The following is a 12,963-nucleotide window of genomic DNA, read 5'->3' as shown; positions in this document are numbered from 1 at the left end:
TGAGAATCTTCATAGGCATAGCAAACCATTTCAGAAACAGTCAGAATGACATCTCAGGATAGGTGGACATGTCTTAAAGCAGGGATCTCAAAGTCTCTCCTTGAGGGCCGCAATCCAGTTGGGTTTTCAAGATTTCCCCAATGAATATGCATTGAAAGCAGTGTATGCACATAGATCTCATGCATATTCATTGAGGAAATCCTGAAAACCCGACTGGATTGCAGCCCTCAAGGAGGGACTTTGAGACCCCTGTCTTAAAGGAAGATCACTTCCTAACACATTTATAACAAAATGTACATAAAAACTTCAGGAACACGCAGAAATGGAAAACATTTGAAATGAGAATGATCAAATACTATAAAGGAAATTCTATAATCCCTGTGAGCCAAAGAGGTCCACTGCCCGAGCCCCCACCTATGCTGCCTGGGCAGTGAAGAAGTCAGCAGCATTCTTCAGCTGCCAATGCTAGTGTTCCAGCACATGCTCAATTGCTATGCCAGTGTTGGTGCTTCTCAGGCAGCATGGGCAGGTACTTGGGCAGTGCACCTCTTTGGCTGACAGGGTTTGGACATCCTCACCAGCCATTCAACTGGTGCCACAATTCTGGAGGCACCTGAGCCCAAAGTGAAGGGTCTAAGGTAGGGTTACCAGATTTTCCATCTGGTAAAAGAGGATGCGTGGCCCCGCCCTGTTGTGCTCCCCAGCCCCACCACATTCCACCCTCCAAACCCAGTCCCACATAAACCTCATCTCTTCGGTCCAGATGCACTCCAACCCTGGCCCTGATCTCACTAGCTTTTCAAAACCCAGACAACGTGCCAGGTTTTGAAAAGCCATCCAGAGAAATCCGGACGTCTGGTAACCCTAGTCTATGGCCTCCTCATGACTACACCACTGATGACAATCAGAACATATAAGTGAAACACTGAAACATTCCAATGACAGTCTTAAGGGGAAACCTATGAGTATAGGGGAGGGGTTTGGGGGGCAAGGTGGGAAACAGGGAGAGAGGATGGATGATTGATCAGAAGGTGTCAAAGAGAAATAATTTTATAACTTATAATGTGATAGGAAGTGCAGAATTTTGTTTAGTTCTTTTTGTTGGTGTTGAGTATTTTATCATTGTAATTTCAAAGATCTTCTGTTCCTAGGTTGTTTTAAAATGTTCTCCTTGTATTCTGACCATGAGGTCATTGTTGCAGTGCTCTAGTCCTGAAAAACATTCACTTATAGATGTGCCACCTCGATTTGCAGTTGGGTTCCTGTCTATTGCAACTGGTTCATCTCCTCAACATAGCACTCTTCTTCACATTTTATTCACACACACACTACATTATATACACACACACACACACTACATTTGAGGAAGAGTATGAGTAGGACCTCCTTATGTTAACTGTGGAGTCCTGTGAAACACACTGGCATAAATTGCACCTCAGTAAGCTGCAAGGACTTAAGCCATTCTCTTCTCTTTGAATTTTCATTGACAGCTTGCTTTTCACTCATTTCTCCTTCAGATGTAGGGGGCGTCAGAAGGCCAGCACTGTTGGAGCTGGGAATATCTCTTCCAGTAATTCATTCCACTTGACACAACCATTGAAATGCTTTTATATCTCATTTATATATTCAGATATTGTCATCTTTTGCTCATACTGTCCTGGCTTGAGGAAGAAGGTTTTAGCCTTTGAAAACATCATCACGTTGATGTTTGCTCACAGAGACCCTCCAGCTGTGACCCAGAGCTCAAGGCCTTCCAAAACCCAGACCTCTGGTAACCCTACACATTAAGCCTGGTCACTTAAGTTCTGAATATCAGGCCTTAAGTGGTCAAACCCCCAGAATGGTCCCAATATTGCTGACTTTTTTTCAGTGCTAATCAGGCATTTTCAGCAGTGATAACCTGTTAAAATGCCTCTGAAAATGGCCAGGTAGCTGCCAAAACATGAGTTAAGCAGTTGGCTGCTGTTCCAGGCTGGTTAATTCTTGGCAGCTTTATAAGGTCTTTTTTGGCATTTCTCTTCATTCTGTTAGTTCAGTAGATATCTGACCTTAGAAGATTTTGCAATGCTTTTTGGGTAGATAGAAGAGGGATTCGGTGGTGGGGAGGGAGCATAATATTTTGATTCTTCATTTGCATAAGATTAAGGTACTAGTTTGGGTCCCAGTGATGTTATTGATTTAGGCCTGGATTCTCTAACCAGTGCCGATGTTTTGGGCGCCAATAGGTACCCAAGCTCAGTAAAAAATCCAATTTAAACAATATTTTAAACTAAGTTTCAAGGCCTGGTGCCTAAAAAAATCAGTGCTAGGATCAAGCCTCCATAGGCACTTTAGGCCAGCTAATGCCACTGTGGGCGTGGGTAATGCCGGAAGTGGTGCTAGGTGGCCTAAAGTGCCTAAATAGGTGCGGTTCACATCAAAGGTAGGGGCTGGAAATGTAGGCCTAGAAAAACCTGGCCTACATTTCTAGCATCTACCTTTGCTGGAGGCGCGATTCTGTACCCAGCACCACTGCATGATTGATGTGTGATCAGCGGAAACTTTTAAGGCAGCCGTTGACAATGGCGCAGGTTACAGAATCCGGGCCTTAATGTACTAATGTGCTATTTTTCCTGGTTGCTTTTTCATCAGTACTGTTTGTACATTTGCGTCTTGTTAAAATTTAATATAAGACCTCAAAAAATTAAAAAATAATTTTGGCAGTCTGTTACAGAAGTGGACTAACATGTAATCACATTACTTTATCCAATAAATTACTTACCAAAACAAAAAAAATCAAACTAATTGGTCCATAATCCCAACTTCCTCATTACTTGCACTTTTGTATTAAAATGACAAAACAAAATGTTTACAGTGTGAATCTATATCATAATATTAATATACTGTATTCTTTCTGTATACAGCTGCTACATTGTAATACAATTAAAAAAAAATTATATTAAAAAAATTGAGTGGGAGAAAATTTGCTGACCATCAATCCACACTTCCCATCTGCTAAACTTTTAAGGGCCACAAATAATTCAAATTCAAGTAGGAGGTTATATCTGGAACCTTGTACTATACCTAAACACTCACCTAGGGCAGCATTCTGTCAAAAGGTTGCATAGGGACTGTATATACCAAGTCCCTTGGTTTGGGCTCCTGTAAGAAACATAGTCTGCTACGGTGGCCATGCCAAGCAGGAAGTCTGCTTCCTCTGGAATGCATTCATCTTTGGAGTTTGAATCCACCTCAGAAAGTAATGAGGAGCTCTGGCAATCTGTTTCCACATTTACTGCTTTATGATAATTTGTCCCTTGGCATGCCTGGATAATGAATATTTTGGGTTTTCCAGCTAGTGAAGGGCAATTCCTACCACTGAAAGAAGCAGTGAGTCTTTGGATAGGTACCTCTTGCCCATCAGTACCATATATGATGCCTTTAGCACCATGTGAGAGGATGCAGCACACAAAACAATCACTAGCTTGATGGCTCTCAGTACTATACTTAAGTATTGTCTTCAAGATTTCCTCTGCAGTTAGATCTTTGTGCACTTCTGGCTTGAAGTGAAGCTTTGTGAAGACACTGCATAGAGCCTCTGTTTAAAGCATGAGAAAAAGCAGTCAGAGTACAACCACATTCCCAGCAAGACAGATGAACAACTTAGATTTGACTTGTCAAATATGTATATTAGTAGCATTTTGGTCACACAGATCATTGGATTCATACAGTTTTAGGCAGCGGAATGGGGGAGGCCATGGGGGTCATGGCCTCCCTAAAAATTGGCAGTCGGTTATGGATCTACTCCTGCTGGCCGCTGTAATTTTAAAACTTCAGGCAGCCACCGCGCAGCGTCGCTCACTACAGAATGAAGACTTCCGGGGCAAGCCTGCTCATTGATGTTACGCAGTGGCTGCCAGAAGATTTAAAATTACAGTGACTGGGGAAGGTAGGTAGGGGAGTAGGGAGCTAGAGAGAGATCGTGCCGCAGGATCCTGCTGGGGCTAGGAGGGAGCGTTTAGGGGCCCCCCAAATGAAAAAGCATTCCGCTGCCTATGAAACAGAACACAATAATTACTATATCACTATCATTAAATACACTGTATAGATCTATATTCAAGCAGAATAATAATGCTTATTTATACCCCAAAGTAGATGACACTAAGATGTTTGTTTTAGCCCTCCTTTATCACTTCCATCCCAATGTGTTCTGGATGTCACAAGAAAAAAAAAACCCAGGACTAGGCTCCCATCCCATAAGACACAGAAATTACAATTTGCCCTGTTCCAGGATGGAAATTTTGGAACAATCTTGGACTTTTGACTATCCCATTCTGGTGCATTATGGGACCTGCAGAACTGATTTCAAAGGAGAAGATTGGGCACTACAAATCCCACACTGCTTTGAGCTGTAAGTTCAAAACTAGGACTGGCCAAAAAATCTCCAGCCTGGGACTTGGTAACTTAGTACGTCTGAAGACATAGAAGCAAGCTGGCAATGCTGTAAAAGGTTTCAAATAGCATACATACATCAGACTCAAAGGTGAAGGGGAGAAATATGTAGAAGATGATAAAGAAAAGGCTAAATTGCTTAACAAAATATTTCTGTTCTGTATTCACAGAAGACAAATGCGAATAGGGATGGAATAGTGGTAGACCTTGATCGATTAAATTAAAAGCAGGCAAAGCGATGGGACTGGATGGTGTACATCTGAGGGTGCTGAAGGAACTTAGGGAAGTTCTGGTAGCTCCACAGACTGACCTTTTCAATGCTTCTCTAGAGTCGGGAGTGGTACTGGAGAAGGGCGGATGTGGTCCCTCTCCAAAAAAATGGAAGTAAGGAAGAAGTAGGGAATTACAGCCCGATAAGTCTGATTTCTGTGGTAAGCAAATTAATGGAAACACTTTTAAAACAGAGAATGGTGAAGTTTCTGGAATATGGTGGATTATAGGATTGGAGGCAATATGGATTCACTAGATGTAGGTTTTGTCAGACAAATCTGATCAATTTCTTTGACTGGGTGACCAGAGAATTGGATAGAGGGAGTGCGCTAGATGTGGTATATTAGATTTTAGCAAAGCCTTTTGATAGTGTTCCACACAGACATCTAATAAATAAACTGAGTGCCCTTGGAATGGGTCCCTAAAGAGACAGGCTGGGTCAGGAACTGGTTGAGTGGAAGACAACAGAGGGTAGTACTTAATGGAGATTGCTCTCAGGAAAGGGATGTCACTGGTTCTGTGGCTCAAGGTTCTGCTCTTAGGCCTGTTCTTTTTAACATTTTTATAAGCAATATTGCTGAAGGGCTGTTGGGTAAGATTTGCCTCTTTATGAATGATATCAAAATCTGCAATACAGTAGACACCCCGGATGGTATGAATGATATGAAGAAAGAGCTAGCAAAGCTTGAAGAATGTTTTGAAATTTGGCAGCTAAAATATAATGCTAAGAAATGCAAGATTATGCATTTGGATTGCAAAACCCTGAGGGACGATACAGTTTAGGGGTGAAGAACTTATGTGCATGACAGAAGAGCGGGACTTGCGTGTGATTGTATGTGATGATCTTAAGGTGGCCAAACAGATTGAAAAGGTGATGGCGAAAGCAAGAAGGATGCTAGTGACTAGAATGACCAGTAGGAAAAAGGAGATATTGTTGCCCCTGTATAAAACTCTGGTGAGACCTCATTTAGAATATTGTGTGCAATTCTGGTGATCACGCCTTCAAAAAGATATAATAAGGATGGACTTAGTCCAGAGGACAGCTACAAAAATGCTGCTGCATGATCGTCATCATAAGGCATTTGGGGAAAGACTTAAAGATCTCAATATGTATACTTTGGAGGAAAGGTGGGAGAGGGATAGAGATATGATAGAGATGTTGAAATCCAAAATTTCAAAAAATGTCACTCACCAGTGGACTCTATCTCCAAGATCCCACATTAAATTCAAAAACGGGTGGAGAAAAAGCCGATTTGGAAACTTTTGCCCTTAATGCCGTTAAAGAGAAAGAAGTTTGTTTGATGCCGGCAGAAAGTGTTGAGAAGCTGCAATCTTTCTGATGCCAGAGTTAAGTACCATTTATGTGCTTTTCCATCGTTTTTTGCCTATATTGAAAAATAGGCTTTATTAAAAAATGCTTTATAAAAAATTTAAAACATTTAAAAATATAGATGGGGGCACTATCGAGACAGATAAGAGATGGCAGCATAACTGCAGGGCTCCGGCTGCACTTTCACAAAATCAATATATTCGCCTTCTCAAATCTCACTTATCAACGGAGTGAATTTCATCGATTCATCTTTTAACAACTTGGCAACTTCAAAAGTTGGAAAAAGGCACAAGCCTAACCCACTGTCTCCAAAAAAACCAGCGGACGAAACCAAAGAAGACAACAGCCCTCAGGCCATCATAGCCGAACTTAAGGCCCTTCGATCCGTGCTCACAGATGTGAGGATCGATATGACGGAGATCAAGTCTGAAATAGCCGATATGAGAGAAGACGTTACTCAATTTCAACACAGGCTACAGGCGGTCGAGGAAAAACAATCTGCTCATCAGTCGACTTTTAAAGATCTGCAGCTCCAAATCAAGAAAATACCAATTTTGGAACGGGAGCTTGAAGAGGCGAACTTACATTCCCACCGAAATAATTTAAGAATTCTAGGAATACCTGAAGGTACTGAATCTACTGATGTGGTTAAGTTTTTGGAGACATTCATTCCAAAAATCTTGGATTACCAGTTTGATAAACCGTTAGAAATAGACAGAGCGCACAGAGTTCCTTCACATAGGTTTTGTACTGTGCACAGTAGTGGGGTTTGTTTTTCTTTAGATCCCTACATTACTTATGGACGTGAGTTTTTTGCAAGTGATAAGAGCAACGTTAGCTTAAAATCAATGATTGCTACGTGATAAGATATTTCTTGAAGCTTTTTCTCCACCTGTTTTTGAATTTAATGTGGAATCTTAGAGATAGAGTCCACTTTGGTGAATTACATTTTTTGAAATTTTGGATTTTTTTGTCACTGCTAATTTGACTTGAGAAATGTTGAAATACCTACATGGCATAAATGTGCATGAGTAGAGTCTCTTTCATTTGAAAGGAAGCTCTGGCATAGGATGAAGTTAAGAGGAGATAGACTCCGGAGTAATCCAAGGAAATACTTTTTTACAGAAAGGGTGGTAGATGTGTGGAACAGTCTCCCAGAAGAGGTAGTGGGGGTTTGGCGGTTCGGCTGCATGGCGGGGCAGCGGCAGTTGCTCAAAGGTTCTGCTGCATGAGGGATGGGAGGGAGGGAAGGATGGAAGCTAGGCAAAGGGTTCTGCTGTACAAGGGATGGGAGGGAGGGAAGGATGGAAGCTGGGCAAAGGGTTCTGCTGCACAAGGGATGGGAGGGAGGGAAGGATGGAAGCTGGGCAAAGGGTTCTGCTGTACAAGGGATGGGAGGGAGGGAAGGATGGAAGCTGGGCAAAGGGTTCTGCTGTACAAGGGATGGGAGGGAGGGAAGGATGGAAGCTGGGCAAGGGTTCTGCTGCACAGGGGGATGGAGGGATAGAAAGATGCTGCAGAGGGAAGGCACAAGGGGATGGGTGAGGGGAGGATAGATATTGCACATGTGGGGGAAAGGAAAGCGGAAGAATTGGGGTGAAGGAGAGGAAGGGAGAGATGAAAAAAATAAGTCCTACCCGAAAATAAGACTTAGTGCTTTTATTGGGCCCCAAATGAATATAAGACACTGTCTTATTTTTGGGGCAACACAGTAATAGCATGCAATTACTGCGCTGTTGAAAAAATGTGGATAGATAGAAAGAATGTGCACAGCATCACAGTAACATGCTGCAGTTTTTTTGCATGGGATGAAAGTCTTTTTCTAATGCCCTTACAGGAAAGAAGAAAGAAAATAAGACTTCCACCCTTTAAGGAGACTGTTAGATCCAGGGACCCTTGGTTTGGGCAATCATTCCAGAAAGCCTGATATGCTGCAGCATCCCTATGGGCCAGTAGTACATATAGTACCTGGTCCCATTTTGTAACGCTACTATTTTATAAAATGGGGGTTGCTGACCCATAGCAGTTTGTCAGAACACAGGAAACATACTGCAAGAGGGCAAGAGCCAGCAGAGATAGGAGCAAATGGGTAATGCTCCTGCCTGCTAAATAAAATATGTATTGGGGATAGGAGGGAGTTTCAGAGCCCACTTGGGCTACTAGAGACTGTCTTGAGGGGCAGGAGTAAAGGGGGATGAGTTAAGGACCTAACTAGGCTACCAGGATCTTTTTTTATTTAAGGAGGAGTGGGACATTCATTTAGGCCCACTGTGATCACCAGGGACCTTTTTCAACCAGGGTCATCTGAGGTAAAGTCAGGGCCAATTTAAGGAGTAAGCTAGTGAACTTTAATTCAGGGCACCCAAGCTTAAGGCACCGAAAGTCTGCCTCACCAGCCTACCAATCTAGCGGTGGGCACTTGTTTACTTTGCTGCCCTACTCCATCAAAGTTGCTACTAGCCACCTGTGCCAGAATAGTTTTGAAACAGTAGATAAGGCACTTCCTATTTCTTGTGAGACTGTGTGCAGAAAAATTGGGAGAAGAGACAATTTGAAGAACCTAGAAGGGTTGGAATACAGTTAAATAGGACAAAGAACTACAGAGAGGGTGAGGCATGAAGGGGATGGGTCTTTGAAGGAGATGAGAGAAGGTGCAAATGGGAATGATAAGAGTAAAGAAGTGATTCTCATCAACCCGTTCCACTCCATATCTCTTTCATATCTCCACTGAGTCGTCTCTTCTCCAAGGTGAAGAGCCCTAGCCACTTTAGCCTCACCACATAAGGAAGTTGTCTCATCCCCTTTATCATTTTTGTCACCCTTCTCTGTGCCTTTTCTAATTCCACTATATCTTTTTTAAGATGCAGCAACCAAGATTGCACACAGTATTTGAGGTGCAGCCGCACCATGGAGTAATACAAAGGAATTATAACATTTTCATCTTTGCTTTCAATTTCTTTCCTGATAATTCCTGACATTCTGCTTGCTTTCTTGGCTGCTGCACACTGAGCTGAGGGTTTCAACGTATCATCAACAATGACACCTAGATCCTTTTCCTGGGCAGTGACTCCTAATGTGGAACCCTGCTTGATGTAGCTATAATTCACGTTCCTCTTTCTCATGTGCTTTACTTTGCACTTGCTCTCATTAAATGCCATCTACCATTTTGATGCCTAGTCTGGCAAGGTCCTCTTGTATGGCGATCTTACAATATTTTTTCCATGATAAGTTCTTACTACATCAGGTAATACTACTTGAGTAGGAAAATCCAGAGTTAACCACTGAGTGATTATATAGTGCTATGGGCCTGTGTTTTTAGGCTTGAAAGAATCCCAAAGCCTTATGGGAGAGGATACTCAGAGGCATATGGGAGCATCATAAGGACCACTAAGCAGTCCTGGAAAATAATAAGAGCTTGATTATTGCAACTGGTCAGAGCGAAAAGACTTTGTAACCTAGCTCAGTGACAAGCTATCTGCAGTATATGTGGCAGCAGCAAACAAATCATAAAATAGGTTAATGATAGAATGTGGAGGGCTGTAACCTGGTTGAACAGGTAAAGGGCCACTGCACTAAAGGGCAAAGAACAGAGAATGTTTTTTCTGTAAAAAGACAGAGACAGAACAAAGAATTCCTAAGCACATCAGGGGCCAGATTCAAAAGCTGTTGTACTGATCTCTGACATTGCTTCCTTAGCATTTCATTTGGATTTGTTAAGTATTTATATATAATTTAAAAACTCAACATTAGAAATATACTTATTAATGTGGTACTATTATTTTATTTAATCGATTTTTTATCCCATCCTCCCCAAAGAGCACAGGACGGGTTACAGGTTAACATACAATTTGCCATAGTTACAGTACACGTTTTTTTTTCTGGTACATGTTTTTATCCTAGTTCGATACATACTAGGAATCTAATACCAATATCCATAAAATACAGTTTACAGGTTAAATTTGTCATAGTGACAGTGCAAGATTTTACAATACAAGTCTTTATCCCAACGCAACACACACCAAGGATCCTGTATCAATATACATTTCTTTGTAATCTATCGGTCATGGGTGGGGGAGTTAAGTGAACAGGTTTGGTCTAAGATTCTTCTGGAACTAGTAAGGTCACTAACTACACTATGTATGACCCCTTTGCTGAATATGCATTCAATTATATCTGAATAGTAACTAATGTATAGCTCCAAAAAAATACTAGGGGGCTCATAATCAAAAAAGAAAGACGTCCAAAAATCAGCCTAAATCGGCACTTGGACGATCTAAAAGACAAGTTGTCCAAGTGCTGATAATCTAAACGGGTTTTAGATGTACCTAAAAACGACTTAGGCCTTTTCAGTGCTGCTGTATGACCAGAGCTAAAAGGGGTGTTTTAGGAGGCGTGGTGATGGAGGGATTTGGGTGGGACATGGGCTAATCTAAACTTAGTCGCACTGCAAGTATAACTGAAAGTTTAACAAGGCTGCCTGGACGGAAGTTGAACGTTGTGACTTAGGCCATGTAAAACCAGGTCTAAGTGGCAAAAAGGTATCCAAAGTGACCAGATATGCACTGCAGACACAAAGTACAGACTCCCACACACTGCCCCAGTGATCACTGACCCCCCCCCCCCCAAACCCATAAAAATCGGAATAAAAACATGCATACCTGCCTCCAGAACATCAGCACCTGGAAAGCAAAGCCTAGTAGAGCAGCACAGAGATGGTTTAAGTAGTGTGTGGGGTGGGCTAGTGAACCATAGAGAGGAGGACCTAGGCCCATAAGCCACTCTAACCACTGCATTTATGGTGGAACATGTGCGCCCCCCCAAATCCTCCCCAAACCCTATTGTACTGCCATACAGGTGCCACCTGCAGTCATGAGGACTATTGGAGTTGTAGACAGGTGGGTCTAGTAGGTTTTGGGGGTGTTTTCGGGGAGCTCACCATGACCTATAAGGGAGTTGTGGTGAGATGTGTATATGGCACCCTTTTTGCGACGTTTGCAGCAGTGCCCTGTAAGGTGCCCCACTACTGTGTTGCCACGTCTGAGTGTCTAGTCCATTACTTTGCTGACCTCTCCCATGTCCAAAAGATCTTGTTCTAGCCATTTCCAACTTGGACAAATTTTTGGATGAGAATGGGGTATAAAAATAGACGACTTAGCGGTCTGGGCGATCAAACGGCTGGACATACAGTTAAGACGATTCTCAAAAAAAAAATAATTTGGACGTATTTTTCAAGAATGGACTTTAGGTACTGCCAACTTTGGGTGACTAGCGACTTAGGCCCAAAACAGACTTTGGGCTAGATTCACTAAGCAAACCGATCATGTACCAATCGGTTTGCGACCCCTTTGAGACCTTATTGTTCCCCAACCTGATTCACTAACCTTCCTCTCAATCTGATCAGCGCCTGCAAATGAGGGAAATGGCATGCAAATTTTGGAAGGCAGCGATTCACTAAACAGTTTCTATAACACCGATTAGACTTGCTGATCAGAAAAGAAGCAACTGCTGAAGACCAGGAATCGACAAAATAGAGCAGGAAAAAAAATTATTTACAACGTCCAATGTGACACGGACAAGAGGACATGGACTGAAGCTAAGGGAGGACAAGTCCAGGAAAAATATCAGGAAGTTCTGCTTCACGCAATGAGTTTGTGGACACCTGGAATGCTCTCCCAGAGGAGGTTAATGCGGAATCCACCGTTCTAGAATTTAAAAGCAAACTAGATGCACATCTCCTTACGAGAGGCATAGAGGGATAAGGGTGATTAAATTTACACCAGGTGTACACCTGGCTGGGCCTCCGTGTGTGCGGATCGCTGGACTTGTTGGACTAAAGGTCTGATCCGGAGATGGCAGTTCTTATGTTCTATCCTTGCCGACTCTCCTGCCCTTTAAAACCACAGACTCGCAATGCTTTTAGCAGAATATATAAAAAATGAATTTTTCCTTTTTTATATATTTTGCAAAATGCATTGCGAGCCATGGTTTTAACCCGACAGTGCCCCCCCTCCCCAAACAAAAAAAGTGCCCCCGTACTGAAATGACCCCTCCTGCACCGATGCCCGCCCACCCACCCCCTCTCCACGCACAAATGAATATGGCAGGAGAGATGCCAACTCCTTCCTGCCATCGCAAACTCGGCCAGGCCCGGCCCACTTCCCTCCCTCCCCGTACCTTTAGCTAGGTTAGCTGGCTGGCTGGCCGGGCCCACCCCCCTCCCCATACCTTTAAAAACATTGGGAGCCCCTCAGCCAATCATGGACTTCCTTAAGAAGGACTTTCCTTAAGAAGGAAGTCCCTAATTGGCCATTGTTTTTGGCCAATCAGGGACTTACTTAGACTCCTCCCTTCTGTCCAGAATTTACAACATGCCTTGTCTGCCTTTAAGACTTATATATTCTCATATATCGATATATTAATGAACAATTGTTTGATTTGCTAAGTGTCTCTTAGGGGCATTTTTAGAACATTAAGATGTCCAAAACATGGCATTAATTGGCACTTGGACATTCTAATTGCCAGAATGTTTATTTTCAAAACCGTCTTTCTGGGCACCTTGCGAGTCGTTCTATCTGAGGTATATCCAGAACTACAGGAGGGCGTATTGGAAGCATGTTATGGGATGACTTTGGGTGAGCTTAAACATGGACATCTTGTGGTAACTTAGACATCCTGGATGGAACTTGGATGTTTAAGCTAGAACTGTTTAAAAAGTGTTTAAGTGCAAAAAAAGGTATCCACACTATCAGATGACGACTGGAGGGATTACCTTATGACTTTCCCCAAACTCCCCTAGTGGTCACTAACCCCCTTCCCACCTCCCAAAAATCTGAATGAAACAGTACGTACTTGTCTCTAGTACAGCAGCACCTAGTATGGGAAATCCTGGTAGAGAATCACACATGTATCTTAAGTAGCCTGATGAGTGAACC

At 42.6% G+C, this 12,963-nt stretch overlaps 1 protein-coding gene across 1 annotated transcript in view; it reads right to left on the bottom strand.

Annotated features, from left to right (window-relative positions):
- The window catches only part of LOC117360870 (caspase-8-like), a 108,640-nt gene that overhangs the window by 7,507 nt on the left and 88,170 nt on the right, over window positions 1-12,963 (bottom strand). Inside the window, exon 8 of the mRNA XM_033945411.1 lies at window positions 3,076-3,577. Coding sequence (XP_033801302.1) covers window positions 3,076-3,577 — 502 coding nt within the window. The remainder of the gene's footprint in view (window positions 1-3,075; window positions 3,578-12,963) is intronic.

Source organism: Geotrypetes seraphini, chromosome 5 (genome assembly GCF_902459505.1).
Source record: "Geotrypetes seraphini chromosome 5, aGeoSer1.1, whole genome shotgun sequence".
In the NCBI taxonomy this organism is placed as follows: Eukaryota; Metazoa; Chordata; class Amphibia; order Gymnophiona; family Dermophiidae; genus Geotrypetes; species Geotrypetes seraphini.
The sequence above is the reverse complement of the archived record's forward strand: the minus strand, read 5'-3'. Positions and strand labels throughout refer to the sequence as shown.